The sequence below is a fragment of the Sebastes umbrosus genome, chromosome 3 (genome assembly GCF_015220745.1).
Source record: "Sebastes umbrosus isolate fSebUmb1 chromosome 3, fSebUmb1.pri, whole genome shotgun sequence".
Classification (NCBI taxonomy): domain Eukaryota; kingdom Metazoa; phylum Chordata; class Actinopteri; order Perciformes; family Sebastidae; genus Sebastes; species Sebastes umbrosus.
In genome coordinates, this window is record NC_051271.1 from 787,155 (window position 1) to 809,792 (window position 22,638).

The 22,638-nt window shown below is 40.1% G+C and overlaps 1 protein-coding gene across 1 annotated transcript in view; it reads right to left on the minus strand.

Moving 5' to 3' along the window:
• The window catches only part of LOC119484981 (NACHT, LRR and PYD domains-containing protein 12-like), a 956,516-nt gene that overhangs the window by 122,404 nt on the left and 811,474 nt on the right, over positions 1–22,638 (minus strand). Inside the window, exons 16-17 of the mRNA XM_037764190.1 lie at positions 12,429–12,605; positions 695–868 (exon numbers count right to left, since the gene is read on the minus strand). Coding sequence (XP_037620118.1) covers positions 695–868; positions 12,429–12,605 — 351 coding nt within the window. The remainder of the gene's footprint in view (positions 1–694; positions 869–12,428; positions 12,606–22,638) is intronic.

Here is a 22,638-nt window from a genome sequence, read left to right on the forward strand (position 1 = left end):
TTTACATCAGACCTTTTTATCTTTAACAAAACGATCTCTCAGATTCTTTCACATCCTGCAGCAGAAAACCTCTTTTTACCCAGAGTGAGGAATATTTCATTATTATAATATTTAATGAGATGTGAATGTCCCCGTGGTCATGTGACTGTCCCCGTGGTCATGTGACCGTCCCCGTGGTCATGTGACCGTCCCCGTGGTCATGTGACCGTCCCCGTGGTCATGTGACCGTCCCCGTGGTCATGTGACTGTCCCCGTGGTCATGTGACCGTCTCCGTGGTCATGTGACTGTCTCCGTGGTCATGTGACTGTCTCTGTAGACATGTGACTGTCTCTGTGGACATGTGACTGTCCCCGTGGTCATGTGACTGTCTCTGTGGACATGTGATAGTCCCCGTGGTCTCTCAATGAACAGTAGTAGAGATGTCTATACAGGTGAAGCTGCTCGTCCAGTCTTCCTTCGAAGGCGTCCATGTTGAAATGAAAGACGCACGCAGTCGAAATCCGTGATGACGTAATTTTCTGCCGCGCGCACCTCACGCCGGCTTCACTACGGCGAGCATAAACCAGGCTTTACTGGTTGGTTGTCCACACAGTGGAGCTGCAGGGATACCCCACGGGAGTAACACACTGACTGCTGAGTGTTTAGTGCAATACTGCTGGAACCAGCATGGACCGACTCAGACCCTCTACTGACCTCAGAGTCTCCAGTCTACAGTGTGGACTCTTCACAAGATCAGACAGCAACTTCACTTCTGAATCCTGCAGGTAGTTTCCACTCAGCTCCAGCTCTCTCAGATGGGAGGGGTTGGACTTCAGAGCTGAGGCCAGAGAAGCACAGCTGATCTCTGACAACCTGCAGCCCCACAATCTGAATAAAGAATAAATGATGAAGATAAAATCACTTTATAATCCATTAGATGTCTTCAGGTTTTAAATGTGTAGCTCAACATCACTATGTCCTAATCAATGATCTTTTCCCTAAAATGAGTAGAGTGACTTTGTCATTGTGTTATTGTGGATCATCATAATATCAGCCTTCTACAGACATCATCCAGATGTCACCACAACATTCATACAGCTGTTCATGTCAACACACATCAATAACATGCTGCTGATCTCTGTGTTCATCTATGTGTGTGTGCTGAAGGATCAATATCAATGATCAGACATTATATGTGAAACACGTTGAAACAATCAGAAACCAGAGAAATATTTCTACTTCATGAAGTAAACTTGATCAATGTAAAACAGATATGAGTTCAGAGGATCTTCTGTATCCAGATGTGACCATTTACCAACAATGATAAACATTCATTTACTTTAACAACTAACAGTGGACATTTTCTACACTTTCTTTAAGAAACACAAGTCTTTTGTGACTGCAGACTAAATTTAGTTCAAGAAACATGAAAATATGAAGAAAAGGACATTAACAACTTTATGGATGTAAGTTATGTTTGTACATAAATCAGGTTCAATTGTTAATTAAACATATAAGATGTATAATAGTAACAGAGAGTCAGTGAACTGACCTCAGAGTCTCCAGTCTACAGTGTGGACTCTCCAGAAAACCACACAGCAACTTCACTCCTGAATCCTGCAGGTTGTTGTAGCTCAGATCCAGCTCTCTCAGATGGGAGGGGTTGGACTTCAGAGCTGAGGCCATAGAAGCACAGCTGATCTCTGATAACCTGCAGTTCCTCAATCTGAATAAAGAATAAATGATGTAAGTTTAGAAGACAACGTTCCTGCTTGAAATCATTCAATGTTTAATAATGTGTTCAGAGCTGAAGAAGGTTTAGAACGTAGAAGTTTAGAAAATGTAAACTCCAAACACCTGAAGCCAACAGGATGCAGGTTAAAAACTGTAAAACACAAACAGTGAAACAGAGCTCTCATTAATATTAATGACAACGTGCTGCTACTTCAATAAAGACGTAGTGACTTCACCTCTTAAACTCTGACAGCTCCACCAGTGGATCCATCGATACAAACTCATGTTGAGCAGCCAAACACAAATAAGAACCACAGAAACTGATTCAAGATTCAACTCAACATCTCAAAGTTTCTAAAGATGTCAAATATGCCAGGATGGATTTGTGGTGGAAATGTGAACAAAAGATATTTAAGATAAGACTTTTACAACATATGAAGCTTATGTGAAACATCAGTCAGGAAAAAAGAATAAATAGTGAATATATGTGTTATTGTCTGATAGCTGAAATAGAGATTATTTATTTATTCCTCATATTTATGTATTTTTTAATAATTTATGTTAACATGACGGAAGTCAGGTGTTGTGATTTATGAAGGTTTTAAATGTGTAACTCATCATAGCTCTGCCACAGTCAATGGACTAAACCACTGAAGAAGAAAATGGACTTTAGCATTAAGATACTCAGTGTGGATCAGTATAATATCAGCCTGATGTCTGCAGTTTAGTGTCACCACAACTTTCACATCATATTAATCTCAGTACACAAGTAAAAAATGGTGTCTGACCTCAGAGTCTCCAGTCTACAGTGTGGACTCTCCAGAAAACCTGACAGGAGCTTCACTCCTGATTCCTTCAGCGTGTTTCCACTCAGCTGCAGCTCTCTCAGATGGGAGGGGTTGGACTTCAGAGCTGAGGCCAGAGAAGCACAGCTGATCTCTGACAAACTGCAGTACCTCAATCTGAATAAAGAATAAATGATGTAAGTTTAGAAGACAACGTTCCTGCTTGAAATCATTCAATGTTTAATAATGTGTTCAGAGCTGAAGAAGGTTTAGAACGTAGAAGTTTAGAAAATGTAAACTCCAAACACCTGAAGCCAACAGGATGCAGGTTAAAAACTGTCAAATACAAACAGTGAAACAGAGCTCTCATTGTTAGAAAGGCCTGGACTGTAATAGGACTATGATAATGCAAAGTTCATAATTTGGTTTGTATGAATGTTCCTACTGTTTATTAGGTGTATAATAATTGTATGACTTAATCGGTCTGGGTATCATCGGAACGATTTTTTCCTTTTTTCGTTTTAAACCACAAACGAAAAATGAAATCACGTTGTGCTCTGTTTGTTTTTATTTCCAAATGAAAAACGAAAAAAACAAATTAAAAAAACGATCTGATTTAGTTTCTTCAAGTTTCTTTCTGTCATTTTCTCTTTTGAATCGAAGAGCGGAGAACGGCAGTCACGTGACCAGGAAGTGAAGGCAAACATGTCAAAATAAAAGCCAAGAAGATAGTGTGGTCATTCTATAAAAGTGTAACATTATTTAAGCACAGGATCAAAGTAACAGTAGAAGATAAATAGAATAAATAAATACACAAATAAATACATACATAGATATATTTTTGTTTTGTTCTTTTCATTAACACATGAATGTCTTTTATCCAAAAAGTGTGTGATAAATTACAGGGAGGGTCTCTACAGATGTTATACAACAGGGAGGGTCTCTACAGATGTTATACAACAGGGAGGGCCTCTACAGATGTTATTCAACAGGGAGGGCCTCTACAGATGTTATACAACAGGGAGGGTCTCTACAGATGTTATACAACAGGGAGGGTCTCTACAGATGTTATACAACAGGGAGGGTCTCTACAGATGTTATACAGGACTCTCACATAATTGACAATTTTCTCTCTCACACTCTTACTATGGGCTGTTTCTTTCTGTCGGCAGGTGAGAAGCACTATGTGGCTACTCCTTTCAACACACCTGACACTTCCACCTGATCCCTTCACTCCATTAGGAAGGCTGTAGCCGAGTAGTTCTACATCATGTAATGCTGATTTTTCAACCAGCGATTATGACATTAATGCCAGCTAGACAGAATAAAGCTCTGTCTGTCATGACAGTAGTACTGGACTGAAGGCCACTTCATCACTCCAGATACTGTAGATTTAACAGATACCTGCTGTCTTCAGACGGCTGTAAAGAGTCACCCGAGTAAAGGAAAGACTTTCAGTACAGTTCTATTGTCATGACAGACAGAGCTTTATTCTGTCTAGCTGGCATTAATGTCATAACCACTGGTTGAAAAATCAGCCTTATCATGATGTAGAACAAATTAACTAAATTACATATTATACCAAATAGGCTAGAATTGATTGAAAAGCATCATAAAGCACCAAACAGAATACAGAAAGTTAGTGATTTCAGTTTTTTTGTGAACTCAGGCTGATTAATCCTCATATTAGACTATGATGTCTGAAGGTTGGCAAACATGCTGATCAACCATACTTATCTATCATTGATCATGTTTATTGACTTGACTTTTCATCTATAAATGCGTCAAAATTGAAAATTTGACGGAAAAGAAAATCCTTGTGGATTGAGGAGTGGTGACCTCTGACCCCTACGGTGACCTCTGACCCCTACAGTGGGTAACGTCACAGAAGGCCTACTCATAAAATGCACTGACTTCACTGATACCGAATCTCCCTCCAAACTAAATTGTAAAGCTGACGGCCCCTCAATATGATCTGATCAATACAATACAATCGAACTGTATTGTCCACCAGGGTGGAAATTTGTCTTCAGCTCACAAAACACAGAAAACAACAAACATTAAAAACCAGACAGCAGTTAGTAAAAAACAAAGACAGGTTATGTTACACATTAAAAACAGTTCATGTCAGTGTCTGTGGCTCAGATCTGCTCAGTCACTGTGTTGAGTTTAGAATATTGATGGCATTTGGGATGAAAGACTTTTTAAACACATGTTTAGTTGCCAGAGGGGCTCTATAGCGCCTCCCGACTGGCTGCAGAGAGGATGGGAGCTCTCTGCCAGGATACTCCTCGCTTTCTTCCTCATCCTTTCTGTAAAAAGTTGAGTCAAGGGCTTTTGGGGTTTACCACCTATTTTGCCTGCCATTGACACAATCCTAGACAGTTTATTCTTCTATCTACAGTGTAGGTGACCGTACCAGGCAGGAAGGTTAAAGGTTAAAACACTCTCAACAATAGTTTTGTACACTAATTCTAAAATCTGCCGGCTGACACCGAGGCCACTGAGTTTCCTTAGAAGACAAAGTCGCTGTGAGCATCTCTTGAAAATATACTCTGTATTTTCAGAGAAGCTCACCTGGGTGTCCAGGACTGTACCGAGGTATTTAAAGTGTCCCACAGTTTCAACATGTTGGCCATCAAGTGAAACTGGCTCTGTGATCAAATGTTGTTTTGTGCAGCACATGATTAATTCTTTCGTCTCGGCCACATTGATTTCTAGCTGGTTAGTGTGACACCGTGTCTGAAGGGCTGTAGTGTGGGCCAGATAGGCAGCTTCACCTAGTGGGCCTGTTTCCTGTAAAAGGCCAACTAAGGCCATGTCATCCACATACTTAAACAGTCTAAAATGTTTCTCATTGATCATAAATTCATTAGTAAAAAGAGAGAATAGCACAGGGGAAAGAACACAGCCTTGTGGGCAGCCTGTCTGACATGTTCTCCCTGACACAGACCCTCTGATCCACACAACTAACCCTGTGTTGATGTTGAGATCAAGGAGCCTTTTCAGGAGAATATGCGTCTTCATTGAGTTAAAAGCTGAGCTAAAATCCACAAATAAAGCTCTGGCATAACCTTTAGGATGCATCAGGTGTTTAGTGACTGTGTTAAGCAGAGTCAGCACAGCGTCGTCTGGGCCTCTGTCGCTCTTATTTAAGCAAACTGGAGCAGATCTAGCTTAGTCGCCACTGTGCTGGTCAGGTGGCTGGCAAGAACTCCTTCCATGGTTTTACACAATATGGAGGTTATTGCGATAGGCCGAAGATCATTTGGCTTACTTGCGCCTGGCTTTTTTAGCACGGGCCTAATTATTGAGAATTTCCATGATTTTGGCACAGTGCATGTGTCTAGGATATATAATTCATTAGGCTTTTTTAGGTACAGTATGTATTTATTTATTCTATTTATCTTCTACTGTTACCTTGATCCTGTTCTTAAATAATGTTACACTTTTATAGAATGACCAAACTATCTTCTTGGCTTTTATTTTGACATGTTTGCCTTCACTTCCTGGTCACGTGACTGCCGTTCTCCGCTCTTCGATTCAAAAGAGAAAATGACAGAAAGAAACTTGAAGAAACTAAAATCAGATCGTTTTTTTAATTAGTTTTTTGTTTGAAAACAAAAAACAAACAGAGCACTACATGATTTCATTTTTCGTTTTTGGTTTAAAACGAAAAACGAAAAACCCAGGTGACTCCCGTTCTTCAATCAAAAATGAATAATGATAAAAGGAATGCGCAAAAACAAAAAACGGCCCGGTTTTTTCCATTTTCTCGGTTTTGGATTAAAATGAAAAAATAAAAAGTTGTTTTTTTGTTTTTGAAATCAAAACGAATAACGGATTATCCGATGATACCCAGACCCAGACCCAGTGCTCGCAGGATAGGCTAATGAGCGTGCTATTGGAATGATATCAGGCTCTCCATAGTCTTTATTCACGTGCATTGATATTTGACTATATTGCTATATTTCTGTTTCAGTATTGTCTACTGTATATAGTAGTTAAATGTCTTTCATTACACATTACCTTGTGTTCAGCTCATGTTCAGTCCGTAGGTAATAAGTGTCGTTAATTAAGGCTGTGCTGCCGTGCATGTTCCGGCCACCACATGTCACTGCTTATTCACTACTTTAATTCAGCTATATAGTATTGTGGTAATCAGTGTATATTGTACTGAAAGAAACGTTTTTACAGTATGTAGTTGCTGTCAGGTTGTGTGTAAATGTACAGTATATATTGAGTTCATAAGACATAAGAAATACTGCTGTTTAAGTTGCTTATATTATTTAGGTAAATTGTAAGTTACTTTTAGTCAAGTAAGCTGATATTGTATTTTTCTGTTTGTTTCTGTAGGACCACAACACACATAACCTACATCCATCAATAAAGAAGAGAGGATTTAACAGTTATCAGAGAGTGGAGTTTTGTGTCCTGACCGACACCCAGTGGCGAGTGTCATACATCCACCAGCCTCAGAAAGATTCCTCAGTTACACTCATTAATATTAATGACAACGTGCTGCTACTTCAATAAAGACGTAGTGACTTCACCTCTTAAACTCTGACAGCTCCACCAGTGGATCCATCTATACAAACTCATGTTGAGCAGCCAAACACAAATAAGAACCACAGAAACTGATTCAAGATTCAACTCAAGATCTCAAAGTTTCTAAAGATGTCAAATATGTCAGGATGGATTTGTGGTGGAAATGTGAACAAAAGATATTTAAGATAAGACTTTTACAACATATGAAGCTTATGTGAAACATCAGTCAGGAAAAAAAACAAATAGTGAATATATTTGTTATTGTCTGATAGCTGAAATAGAGATTATTTATTTATTCCTCATATTTATGTATTTTTTTAATAATTTATGTTAACATGATGGAAGTCAGGTGTTGTGATTTATGAAGGTTTTAAATGTGTAGCTCATCATAGCTCTGCCACTGTCAATGGACTAAACCACTGAAGAAGAAAATGGACTTTAGCATTAAGATACTCAGTGTGGATCAGTATAATATCAGCCTGATGTCTACAGTTTAGTGTCACCACAACTTTCACATCATATTAATCTCAGTACACAAGTAAAAAATGGTGTCTGACCTCAGAGTCTCCAGTCTACAGTGTGGACTCTCCAGAAAACCACACAGGAGCTTCACTCCTGAATCCTTCAGCTCGTTGTGACTCAGCTCCAGCTCTCTCAGATGGGAGGGGTTGGACTTCAGAGCTGAGGCCATAGAAGCACAGCTGATCTCTGACAAACTGCAGCCCCACAATCTGAATAAAGAATAAATGATGTAAGTTTAGAAGACAACGTTCCTGCTTGAAATCATTCAATGTTTAATAATATGTTCAGAGCTGAAGAAGGTTTAGAACGTAGAAGTTTAGAAAATGTAAACTCCAAACACCTGAAGCCAACAGGATGCAGGTTAAAAACTGTCAAATACAAACAGTGAAACAGAGCTCTCATTAATATTAATGACAACGTGCTGCTACTTCAATAAAGACGTAGTGACTTCACCTCTTAAACTCTGACAGCTCCACCAGTGGATCCATCGATACAAACTCATGTTGAGCAGCCAAACACAAATAAGAACCACAGAAACTGATTCAAGATTCAACTCAAGATCTCAAAGTTTCTAAAGAGTCAAATATGTCAGGATGGATTTGTGGTGGAAATGTGAACAAAAGATATTTAAGATAAGACTTTTACAACATATGAAGCTTATGTGAAACATCAGTCAGGAAAAAAAACAAATAGTGAATATATTTGTTATTGTCTGATAGCTGAAATAGAGATTATTTATTTATTCCTCATATTTATGTATTTTTTTAATAATTTATGTTAACATGATGAAGTCAGGTGTTGTGATTTATGAAGGTTTTAAATGTGTAGCTCATCATAGCTCTGCCGCAGTCAATGGACTAAACCACTGAAGAAGAAAATGGACTTTAGCATTAAGATACTCAGTGTGGATCAGTATAATATCAGCCTGATGTCTGCAGTTTAGTGTCACCACAACTTTCACATCATATTAATCTCAGTACACAAGTAAAAAATGGTGTCTGACCTCAGAGTCTCCAGTCTACAGTGTGGACTCTCCAGAAAACCTGACAGGAGCTTCACTCCTGAATCCTTCAGGTAGTTTCCACTGAGCTGTAGCTCTCTCAGATGGGAGGGGTTGGACTTCAGAGCTGAGATCAGAGCAGCACAGCTGATCTCTGACAAACTGCAGTTCATCAATCTGAATAAAGAATAAATGATGAAGATAAAAATCACTTTATAATCCAGTCAGATGTGTTCAGGTTTTAAATGTGTAGCTCAACATCACTATGTCCTAATCAATGATCTTTTCCCTAAAATGAGTAGAGTGACTTTGTCATTGTGTTATTGTGGATCATCATAATGTCAGCCTTCTACAGACATCATCCAGATGTCACCACAACATTCATACACCTGTTCATGTCAACACACATCAATAACATGCTGCTGATCTCTGTGTTCATCTATGTGTGTGTGCTGAAGGATCAATATCAATGATCAGACATTATTTGTGAAACACGTTGAAACAATCAGAAACCAGAGAAATATTTCTACTTCATGAAGTAAACTTGATCAATGTAAAACAGATATTAGTTCAGAGGATCTTCTGTATCCAGATGTGACCATTTATCAACAATGATAAACATTCATTTACTTTAACAACTAACAGTGGACATTTTCTACACTTTCTTTAAGAAACACAAGTCTTTAGTGACTGCAGACTGAATTTAGTTCAAGAAACATGAAAATATGAAGAAAAGGACATTAACAACTTTATGGATGTAAGTTATGTTTGTACATAAATCAGGTTCAATTGTTAATTAAACATATAAGATGTATAATAGTACCAGAGAGTCAGTGAACTGACCTCAGAGTCTCCAGTCTACAGTGTGGACTCTCCAGAAAACCTGACAGGAGCTTCACTCCTGAATCCTGCAGCTCGTTGTTACTCAGATCCAGCTCTCTCAGATGGGAGGGGTTGGACTTCAGAGCTGAGGCCAGAGAAGCACAGCTGATCTCTGACAAACTGCAGTTCATCAATCTGAATAAAGAATAAATGATGTAAGTTTGGAAGACAACGTTCCTGCTTGAAATTATTCAATGTTTAATAATGTGTTCAGAGCTGAAGAAGGTTTAGAACGTAGAAGTTTAGAAAATGTAAACTCCAAACACCTGAAGCCAACAGGATGCAGGTTAAAAACTGTCAAATACAAACAGTGAAACAGAGCTCTCATTGTTAGAAAGGCCTGGACTGTAATAGGACTATGATAATGCAAAGTTCATAATTTGTTTTGTATGAATGTTCCTACTGTTTATTAGGTGTATAATAATTGTATGACTTAATCGGTCGGTCTGGGTATCATCGGATAATCTGTAATTCGTTTGGAATATCAATAACATGCTGCTGATCTCAGTCAAGTCTGGAATTAGAGGATCAATATTAAATCAGACTTGTTGGACTTCATTACTTAATTTATTACATGGCCTTCTTCTCACTGTATCTGGGAGCTTAGTAGGTTAATGTAATTTACAGGAAAGGTCCACATTTGCTCAAGTGTGTCTGTAAACAACAGCCACATGTCATATGTACATTAAAAGAGTTATTGGTGGCAGTAATCATTCCTCCTGTGAAGTGGTTCCTTCATAACACAAGTACACTGTAAGAAATTACCTCAGAAGTTCAACTGAAACTAATATGAAGATTCAGCAGTCTGAGTCGGACAAATCAAGTAGGTGTTTACTAGGACGATTCAACTATCTCCTGATTCAATACTATCATGATTCGATATGTATTGTGATAGTATTATGATTTTTGTTAACTTTTTTAACATTACAACATTACATTTTTTATCCAGCAACCCAAAAATCAAAGAATAAAGACATTTCCCTCACAGATTAGTGGTATTTTCTTTTTAATTTATAAGGGACATGTAATGTTTTATACTTCTGGTGAATATAATCCAATCAATCTTATTTCCATAGATGTATTTAGTATATACAGTTCCCTTTGTTAACACCTTATTTTGAAAAGCGGACGTAGTCCCGCGTGTCTACTTCCTCTAACTTCTCCAAGGTGGTCTCTAGCTCTCCCGTCAGCTCCGTTCTCTTTATCCATCCATGGTCAGCTCCATCGGGGCCGTTTCAATGCAGAGAACACAAATGTCAGTATCTGGGTGCTCTACATTTGTAGCTTCGGCCCATTTGACCAAAGAGACAAGAGCGACGGCCGGCTCGACCGCAGCCTTACCGCCATACCATAACGTTTCCTGTCCGTGACAGAGTTAGCATGCAGCTTTAGCTCTGCTCTGTCTAGCTCTGCTTTTCCTATCAATGTGTGAAACCCAAAGTGTTTCCATCCTTTACTGGATGTGTAGTGTTTACCACACTGGATTTAACATGTGAGGGTGCAGGTCGTATCCACACTGACCCTCCAACGTTTTAGACTCTCTGAGGTTTGTTTTGGTTGGAACGGATATGACGTCACGTTACTCAGACTACAACAATTAATGCGGTAACTTCCTTCTACCTCCATAGAGACTCAAATGAAGCAAATATATCGATTCTGGCGTTACAACATATATTTAGGAATTGTAAAAAAAAAGAAAAATCGCGATACATAGGTGAATTGATTTTTTTGCCGCCCCTAGTGTCTACCAAAGTTACAGACTATTTAGTACCAACTTCCCTCTTTGAGTTACTAATCCTCCTGCAGCTCCACAAGGAAACTGTCAAACAAAACATACTTACTGGATACATACTAGGGCTAGGCAATATATCCATATTATATCGATATCGTGATATGAGACGAGATATCCTCTTAAATTGTTGATATTGTGATATGGCATAAGTGTTGTCTTTTCCTGGTTTTAAAGGCTACATTACAGTAAAGTGATGTCATTTTCTGAACTTACCAGACTGTTCTATTATTTGTCATTTACACTTCGTCATGAGATCCACATTACTGATGATTATTTATCAGAAATCTCATTGTGTAAATATTTTGTGAAAGCACCAATGGTCAATCCTACAATATCGTCTCAATATCAATATCGAAGTATTTGGTCAAAAATATTGTGATATTTGATTTGCCTCCGATTAGTTTAAGATGAACGTTGCAGGTCATTTTACACAGAACAAGACTGTGGATTTAGTCCTCATCTCGTAACACTCAGGTTAAACGGGGATGGTTTCACAGACAGAAGGAATGATGACAGACATCAATAACTCTTTGAATGTACATATGAACATGTGAGTATTGTATTCAGATAGACTTGAAAACAATATGAACATGCAAAGATGTTTTTGATGCAGAATATTTATTTGGTTCTTGTAGTAATCTAAATGTCTGCAGCTTAAAATAATTAGACAATGCTGACATGAAAACAGAGCACAGTTAGATCTGCTGTCAAAAAGAACGTGGAATAACTTAGAACCATAGAAACCTCTGATTAGATTGTGTCGTTCATAATCATCACTTATATGCCTTTAAGTTGGTGCAATACGTGTTTGTTGAAGAGTGCTGCATCTTTAGACATGTTCAAATAGAGAGCTACAGGAATGAGTCCTAAAACCCAGAAATGAGTCAGTATTTTAGCACTTCCTGTTCCCTCGTCTGGAGGTCAATGGGTTTTTTGAATGGGTTTTTAGTTAGAAGCCTGAAATAAGGTCTGTGGTTAAAGGTCTAGAGTATAGGATCTGGCGGTGTCTAACGGTAAGGTGAGGAGATTGTGACCAGCTGAAGCCTCTCCTGTGTGACAAGCGTGTTGGAGAGCTACGGTGGCCGATGTGAAAACGTGAATGTCCCTCTCTAGAGCCATCTGGAGCAGAGCCAGTGCAGAGAGAGTGTGTCTACAAACTACATGAGCTACAGTCAGTGAACTGACCTCAGAGTCTCCAGTCTACAGTTTGGACTCTCAAGTCCAGCAGACAACAGCTTCACTCCTGAATCCTGCAGGTTGTAGTTGTGACTCAGGTCCAGCTCTCTCAGATGGGAGGGGTTGGACTTCAGAGCTGAGGCCACAACTTCACAGTGAGTATCTGAGAGTTCACAGCCAGAAAGTCTGTCATGACACAAAAATGACAAAATATGTTATTATGAAAGAGGACAGTTTATATTTACTTCATGCATTTGATGACTAAACAGTTTGATATATACTTCTTTGATTAACATTTGCTCCTCACATCAGTGGTTCAGCTAATCTTATCTCACTGTTTGACATGAAACAATAATTCTCATCACTCTCTCTCAAACCTGCAGACTTTTAATCTTTGTTTTTCTTTAATCTTGCAGATGAAGAGAGAGAACATGTAGTTACATTGAGGCTTCCATAATGTCCAGTCTGTCAGTGAGATCTGATCCCAGGTCTGTCTCCACAAAGTTAGCATGAGGCCTTCTTGATTAGAAAAGCATTTTTAAAACTCAGTGAATAAGTAATAATAATACAGTTGATAAAGATAAAACCTCTCTTTGCTAACTACCTGCTGCTGTCAGGTTCACGTCCATAAATGGGAAAATTTAGTGACTGCTGCCAAACGGTAGAGAAATGAAACAGATCGTGTAATAATATTAGACCTGTACATAATTAAACATTCATATAATTAGATATTTTGATGACTGCATGGCGTTTTGTCATTAACACTCTTTTCTGAGCATCAAACATATTCAGCTCACAAACACAATTAATGAACCAATAAGGTTTCATTATTTTCAGCATAATGTCATCAGAAAGATGTTATCAGTGTATCAGCATTAAAAACATAACATTGATCTTTGGTGTGTATAAGATCTCTTAAAAAGTCTGAATTCTACCATTCTGCTGTTATATATTCATCAGACCGCTGTTACTGGTGGAAGCTGTGTATTTACTGCTACTGCTCCTCTCTAACTCTTCTCTCCGGTCTGGTGTACGAGCTTAAACCGGTTTGATTTTATGCTAACCGGCGGAACCGACATTTGTCATTGTGACACATTCTGGCAAATTAAAAAGTATCCTACATCAACAACCGGTGCCGACAGAGTCCCAGTGTGAATCCAGCCTTTATTGCATTACTAATAAGCAATATGACAACGTGATTAACGTAATATTATGATGTTATGTTGGTTAATAAACAAGAACAGGTTTGTTTACTAGAAGTTCATGTGTTTTTTGGGGTGACGAGACGAGACATGGCAGAGCTGGTCTCATTCATTCATTCATTATCTATAAAACTGCGGTAACATGGCAACATTTTGGATTTGAAGCAAACGAAAGAGATGAGCCTAAAAAGACACGAGGTAAGGTGTAATGTGGTGCCGCTTCTTCTTCTTCTTTAGTGTTTATTGGCGGTTAGCAAACCAGCTTAGAGGTGCATTACTGCCACCAAGTGGACTGGAGTCGCTCCTCTCTCATTCATGGGCTCTCTGCTGCTGCTGAGTGAAGTGCAACAATTCGTGGTAAGATTCGGTACACAAGTCCAGTCCGGTGTTTGGCTTAATATCAAACCGGATTGAAATATTTTATACTGGCACAACCAAAGCTAATGTTAATGTTAAAACTTTAGATTGCTCTACTTTATAACTGCGGTGGTTATGTCAAAGCAAGCAACTAATACACCTATTTGGAAATTACCTCCGCCAAGTGTATTTCACCGATGTTTCTGACTGTGAGTAACAGCTACCGGGGTCTGTTTCTTCCTGTGAATCAGAGTGTATTTCACCGGTGTTCCTAACCGTGAGTAGCTGCAAGCAGCAACATCACAAGCCAAGCATTCGGCCCGTTCTGAACAGACCTGCTCTGAACGGACCGTCTGGATTAAATTAGAAGAATCAGAAATGGGAAATCGACTCCCCTCCCCCGCCTCGTCCTCCTCGCCGCCGGGAGGCTGCTTCGCTGGCAGTACAGTGTGCGGCAGCTCCAGGAGACGTACCCCCAGTTAGCTGTTAGTTCATATTCAGCCAGTGCAAACCCCAGCACCAGGACTCGGATCTAAGGACCGCCCCGACTCCCCGCCAGATCAGCAAATGTTCTGTTGCTGCCGTTACACCGGTTAGACCCAGCGCTCCACCAGACAGGGTGTGTATATTTGAAGAACTAAACTAATAATCTACACTGATTTATAAAGTTAGTCACATCTGGACTTACTCAGCTTTTCTGCAGTTCCTCACAGCTGGAATCAGTCTCAGTCGTCCCTCGTCTGTTGTGTTGTACTTCTTCAAGTTCAGCTCATCCAGAACCTCCTCTGACATCTGCAGCATGTAGGCCAGAGCTGAGCAGTGGATCTCAGAGAGTTCCTTCTCTGATCTGTTCTCTAACTTCAGGAACTCTTGGATCTCCTGATGTACCGAGTGGTCGTTCATCTCCGTCAGACAGTGGAAGATGTTGATGCTTCTTTCAGGAGAGATATTATCTCTGTTCATCTTCTTCAGGTTGTTGATGATTCTCTGGATGATTTCTGGACTGCTCTTTGTCCGACCCAGCAGACTTCCTAAGAGCTTCTGGTTAAACTCCACAGAGAGGCCATGAAGGAAGCGAACAAACAGGTCCAGGTGGCCACTTTTACTTTCAAGGGATTTCTCCATGGCTCTCTTCAGGAAGACATCCAGAGATGGGCCACGACTAGCACTGCTTCCAAAATACTTAGAGATGTTCTTGAGAAAAGACTTTGGGTTTGACTCTCTGTGCTTGAAGTCTTCTCCCAGGAAGGCCTCCAGTACCTCTGTGTTCCCGTTTGTGTAACAGTGGACCATGTAGACTGCAGCCAGAAACTCCTGAATGCTCAGGTGAACAAAGCAGTAGACTGTTTTCTGGAACATCACACACTCTCTTTTGGAGATCTCTGTACAAACTCCTGAGTACACCAAGGCCTCTGTGACATCCAGACCACACCGCTCCAGGTCTTCTTGGTAGAACATGATGTTTCCTTTCTCCAGCTGTTCAAACGCCAGCCTCCCCAGCTTCAGAAGAACTTCCCTGTCAGCCTCCGTCAGCTCCTGTGGACTTGTCTCATGTCCCTCACCGTACTTCTGCTTCTTCCTCTTTGTCTGAACCACCAGGAAGTGTGAGTACATGTCAGTCAGGGTCTTGGGCAGCTCTCCTCTCTGGTCTGTAGTCAACATGTGGTCCAGAACTGTAGCAGTGATCCAGCAGAAGACTGGGATTAGACACATGATGTGGAGGCTCCTGGATGTCTTGATGTGTGAGATGATTCTGCTGGACAGCTCTTCATCACTGACTCTCCTCCTGAAGTACTCCTCCTTCTGGGCATCAGTGAAGCCTCGTACTTCTGTTACACGGTCAACACATGCAGGAGGGATCTGATTGGCTGCTGCAGGTCGGGAAGTTATCCAGACGAGAGCTGAGGGAAGCAGATTCCCCTGGATGAGGTTTGTCAACAGCACAGTGACTGATGACTTCTGGGTGACATCAGACACAACCTCGTTGTTCTTGAAATCCAGTGAAAGTCTGCTTTCATCCAGGCCGTCAAAGATGAACAGAACTTTACAGTCAGCGAGCTTCTCTGCTGTGACCTTCTGTAATGTTGGATGGAAAACATGGAGCAGCATGAGAAGACTGTACTGCTCATCTCTGATCAAGTTCAGCTCCCTGAAGGAAAGCAGAACCACCAGACTGACATCTTGGTTTTCCAAGCCCTCTGCCCAGTCCAGAGTGAACTTCTGCACTGAGAAGGTTTTTCCAATGCCAGCGACGCCGTTCGTCAGAACGACTCTGATGTGTCCCTGTTGGTCAGGTAAGGCTTTAAAGATGTCGTGGCACTTGATTGGAGCGTCATGGAGGGTCGTCTTCTTGGACGCTGTCTCAAGCTGCCTCACCTCATGTTGGGTATTAACCTCTTCACTCTGTCCCTCTGTGATGTAGAGCTCAGTGTAGATCCTGTTGAGGAGGGTTCTACTTCCTGTTTCATCAGTTCCTTCAGTCACACGTTCACATCTCTCCTTCAGACTGATCTTATGTTCATCTACAACCTCCTGCAGACCTCTATCTGCTGAAAGAGAGAGATAAGTTTGAGACAAAACACAGAAACTTATTATTTTATTGCCAATATGAATATAATCAATATAAGAACATTTAAAGAAGTAAAGGTTATAAAGTCATCATCCCTTCTTGAAGTCCAAACTAACGTTAATGTGTTTTTTACATTAATTGATAATAGTTATTATTTTTAAAGAGAAGCATCATAAATGCTCCTTTTCATCTCAGCCTCTGACTGTGTGTTGGTGTACATGTTTGATTGACAGCAGAGGAGGCGGAGCCTCAGCTGCTCGCCAGCAGCTCTTCATCTAAACAGCTCACTGTGGCTGTTCCTACCGCCCTGTAACATTTAAAACTCATCAAATAATGCAGAATATCTTCATGTCTTCTTGTGTAAACCTGTATTTACTGAATAGCACCTCTAACAAAGATCTGTGGATCTCGTTGACCAATACACTGCGTTTCCTGAAGCTGCTTCAAAATAAAATCCCCCTGCTGGTGGAGGACTATTATGTGAAGCAGAAGGAAATGTTGAGTTTTCAGCAGTAAATAAACAAACCTCTGATGTGACTAGAGCTCAGCTCAGTTTGTCCTGCAGTAGAAGTGCATGTATTCATGATTTGGCACAACGCAGCACAGAAAACAGCAAAAGACAAAGTAAACAAATGAGCTGGAATCTGAAACTTACCAGCTGAGTGCAGACAGTGTTTTGTTAGCAGAGGAACTGACGTAACAGGACCCTGTTAAACACCTAAACTAACCAATGTTGAATTAGACATTATATCATAACACTTTTTAAGATGTTTAATGTGCTGCAACTGACGAGCTAATCAGCCCTCTACTGTAGCCTGAAAACTGATGTTAGCAGTGCAGCTTTCCTCAGTGGGTGTTTGTTTGGTCTCTTGTTCAACGTGTCGCTCTGCAGGACCAGACGTGTGTTTGTCAGTTAGAGAAGGAGACTTTAGCAGGAAAGCTAATGTGGGCTGTTGTTCAAAGTCTGTGTCTCTTGTTGTGTCTCAGGCTGCTCTCTTGCTGTTAGTCAGTGTGACTGTCTGTCTGTGATAGAACAGTGATGTTGTTGCTTTACACAGTTTACTAGTTCTCCATCAGATGGAAAACAAACTGCATTCTGATTGTTAATGCAAAGACGGAGTGCTATCATAAAAACAAAACATAAAAATATATAAGAATTTCTTTTGGGTTCAGATTCAGAAAGGAAGTGATGCAGAGCAGATATGTCTGGTGGAGCAGATCTTAAACGTTGTCACAACAATAGTCAGTGTATTAAAACAACAAGTCCTGTTTCCAGACATGAAGACATCAGCAGACACATCTACAGTCTTACTTTGGACAGTGCTGGTCTGACTGGCTGTCTGAGGTCCAGGTCTTGTTTTGGTCTGACTGGCTGTCTGCAGTCGAGGTCTTTTTTTGGATCTGTACATCGGCTCCTCCACAGAAGTTCTCCTCTTCTTCTCTCTGTGGAGACATTAGTTTAGAACTAAAATCATTTGTTGATTGTTGCTGAAGAATATAAAAACTTGTCCGACACTGAAGCTCAGATGGTCACAGAGAAGAGTTAAAGTGTTGGTAGTGAATTCAGCATTCAGTCTGTGATGAAAATGTTCCTTTATTTGAACTCTCCTGCTTTAATAAACAAGAATTAGCTGATCTTCCTGTCTGGCTGTCTTATTGAACATTTAGTGATCTGGCTGAAGTTTGTTTATTAAAGGTGATCAACGGCCATTTTGAAAACATTCATATTATTTTGGAGGCTAAAAAACTATATAAGCTAGATAAGTATATAACTACATAAAAAAACTGCAACTTGCTCATGTACGCACATATTGAGAGGACGCCCCGGGAAACCACAAGGTGGCAGTGTCATCACGGTAAACAGTAACTGACTGTCAGTGGTGATATGAATGGAGTAGAGAATCAGCAACATTTGCAATATAAATAAACATGCAATATAAATAAACACGCTGTCACTTGTATGTATTTTATGTGTTAACAATAAACACTTCTAAGACAAGGAAACTGTGTCAGACCTCTCTGACTTCTTTCATTTTCCAGTAGTTATAGTTTATGCAAGTGCTGTCCATTGAAACGGAGAGATCCATGACAGAAAACAACACACCAGTAAGGTATCTCGGATTATTTTAATCTGTACTATACGTGGTCAAACAAAGTCTAGGACTGTATTTATGGAATTGGTTGACAGGATTTCATCACAACATGGGCTGAAATCCTGTCATGGATCTCTCCGTTTCAATGGACAGCACTTTCATAAACTATAATTACTGGAAGACAAAGAAGTCAGAGAGGTAAGACACAGTTTTATAAGTGTTAATTGTTAAACAAATAAAATAAATTCAGAAAGTGACAGCATGTTTATTTATATTACAAATGTTGTTGAAATTCTATACTCCATTCATATCACCACTGACAGGCAGTTCATGTTGACCGTGATGACGCTGCCACCTCGTGGTTTGCCGGCGCTCCCTTGCAATATGTGTGTACATGAGCAAGTTACAGTATTGTTTCCATCATGTTATTTAGCCTCCAGAATAATATCAATGTTTTAAAAATGTCCGTTGTTTCCCTTTAATACAAACTCATCATTTTCTGCAGCTACTTCACAGTAAAAGTCCTCCATTAAAGAGAGCTGATTGTGTCCTTTACTGATTCACAGTCACTTTGGGCAGCTTAGCTTGAGTTAGTTTGGTTTGAACTGAGGTTAGAAGTGGTCTAAATATTGAGGTGACCAGCAGTCTGAGACACACAGCATGTAACTCTGGTGTCCTTGGTGTTCAGTTTTAATGTCAATATGTTTTCTGCCACTTTCTACTGTCAACTATCAAATGAAGGCTTGAATTCAAATATTCTGAAAACAGAAGTGATACAAATCTACTTTTGACCATTTCATGCACTTTGTTTTGTCAGCAGATAGTTCTACACCAGAGATGTTTGTTCTTGACCTTCAGAAACAAGATGTGGTGCAGAGGATCTAAGCTCAAAGGTCCACATAATAATGATCCAAAGCTTTCAACTAAAAGCTCTGGATCATGAGTAAGTGGACCTTTGAGCAGATTTTTCCTTCACCATATTTTACATATGTAGTGAAAGAATAAACTCAAACCATCAACACATTATGATCAAAGTGAGCAAATACTTTCTACAGATACTTTTTCACCACATGTTGCTCAGTTCTGATGTGCACTGATTCAAGATGACACCCAGTAGGTCCTAACAGCTGATTCTAGGAGGAGTCAAACCAACAACATATTTAGAGGACCAATATGAGAAACGGAATTACACATTTGAAGCTCATTCTTCCAGATTTTGAATAGTTGCAGATCTTTAGACCATTTCACATTTGTGAACGTAAACATTCCAGATGTGTCCAGTTTATTTCCTGTTGCAGTGGATCTGAATGAAAACATGATTTAAATTGATGATGAATTGTGAAATGGAGGTTTTCAGGTGTTTTGCTACAGAAATAACCATCAGTAGTTTGTGTGTTTGTGTTTAATCCATCTTAGGTTGAAACAGTATCTGCACTAATAGTTCTGCATCAGGAATATAAATCTTTTAGTCTCAATGCTTCATCGCCCATCAGGTCATCTTACATTAAAAACAGTCTCTTACTTTGACTCTGAGGGTCCAGGTTCATTACTGAAGTCTGAACGATCCTCTTTGGACTCGTCACTCTCCATAGACAGACAGCTGGATACTGGAGACTCTGCTCTCGGTCTGGACTGAACTCTGCAAACACCAAGATGATTTTATTCACATGAATCCTTGATACATTCTCTGATGACAAAGACATTTCAGTAGCTCTGAACACACAAACTACTGCTACTGTCAATAATGTGGTTTAAAGGTCTGTATTAGTTTGTTTAGATTACAGCTGTTCTGGGTGACTGACAGCTGTTGCAGATACGAAGAGGAAGAATGTATAAATTAAAGCCCCCCTCCAGTGTGTTTTGGCATTTCTATAATATTTCATATTTATTTGAGTCATTTCCTGACTAAGTTGATTAGCCACACTGTGTGCCAACATTCCTTTAACAAATAACTTCATGTTGTGCTAAAAATTAAACTAACTGAGGGTTTCATTTTATTTTATTTTTCCTCCACCGTAGTTTAGTGTGTTTATTTTCACAATGGCATTTGTGTGTGTGGTGAACGGCTGCAGTCAACGCAGTGAATTACACAAAATCCCACCGGCAGAATTAACACAACACACTGACTGTCTCTCTCACTCGCTCTCTTCTTTACCGTCTCCTCCTGCTGGAGATACATTAACAGAAAGCAGCCGAAGCAGTTTTGGAGGTTTGCGGGCCTCTAACAGGTCCGAACGACGCGAAGCACAACTTTCAGCTCAACAGAAAACAAGAGAAAAGTCCTGTTAGAGAAATAAACAAATCACAGAGCAGCCCGGTGCGGTGTCGGTGCTGGAGCTGAGGAGCGTCCCGAAGACTGCATTTCAAACGGCGGACCTCAGCAACATGTCTACCCGTCCTCCGGGGCGCTGTGGCCGGCGTGCGGCGGTGCGGCTCCTCGGTGCAGCAGCAGCCAGACGGCTGCCTCGCCAGGAGGAGACGGTGAAGAAGAGAGCGAGTGAGAGAGAGTCGGTGTTGTTGAGATAATTCTGGTCTCATTTGTGGTCTGATAAACAGTAAATTCATCTAGACTGGGTTGGAAAACCATGCAATCTGGTTGCCATGGTGATGATTGACGTCTGACTATTAACCACACCCCCATTCTCTGATTGAGGAAGAGCGTTAATAAAAAACAGAAAGTAAAACTGGCTGGAGGGGGCTTTAATTCTCTTTGTCAAGAAACGTTTGTTCAACTTCAGTTAGCAAATACATTTTAGTAGAAATTTTAAAATACAAACAGAAAACAGTCTTGGTAGAGGAAAGTGAAAATGAGTCCTATAAATGAGTTAGTAGCAGCTCTCTTACTTTGACTCTGAGGGTCCAGGTTCATCACTGAAGGTCAGAGGATCATCTTTAGACCGGTCACTCTTCATAGACACACAGCCAGAGACTAGAGACTCTGCTCTGTCCTCCTCTTCCTCCACACAGTCACTCATTTTCTGATCTGAAGTCAGTCTGAGAGGTAACACGGGAACACTGACTGTGAGCATTTAACGGAAACAAGTTTGTACAACAAGAGTCACAGGCGAGACTGACAGAACAGGAAATAACACACAACCTCTCTCTCTATCACACACACACACACACACACACACACACACACGCACACATATCTTTGGGTACAACACATGCGCAGTCAAATCTGGTCTGCACTCGCCGAAATTGGGCCAATCGCAACACACGACCGCAGCTTCAGTTACACTGCGCATGTGTTATACCCCATACCTCAAGACCCATGTCCACCTGTGACCCAGCCTCCTTTCCATAGGCTTTGGTTCTCATGTACCTGGATCACCTGGTCAGTGTGGCTCCTCCTCTCTCCATTTACAGGAAATCTTTGACCTCACAGTTTATCTATGAGCATTTTAACACGGTGTGTTTATAAGAATCTCTTTTAGCTTGAACAGGTTGAATTAAAATGAGTTTTGGTCAAATGTTATGACATTTTTATGTTTAATTCATGTCAATAAATCAGTTTAGTTAAATACTAATGTGCTTTTATAGTTGTTTTTAGACTTATATGACTAAGATTCTTCTGAACATCTGGAAGAAAAAATCTTCTGTCTGTTGCACAATACAAAATAATTCAAGTCATTTTCCTGAGCTGCAACTCTTTTTCATAATAAAAAACATAGATGGTAGCCAGAAATGACACACCTTATTGCTCAATCAGTACAACATGAAGCTATGTTGAGGAATATAAATCTTTTAGCAGAGCGTTTTGTCTTCATCCTCAATGCATCATTTTCCATCAGGTCAGCTTACAGTAAAAACAGTCTTTTACTTTGACTCTGAGGGTCCAGGTTCATCACTGAAGGTCACCACACAATCACTCATCTTCTGATCTGAAGTCAGCCTGAGAGGTAACACGAGAACACTGACTGTGAGCATTTAACGGAAACAAGTTTGTGCAACAAGAGTCACAGGCGAGACTGAGAGAACAGGAAGTAACACACAAC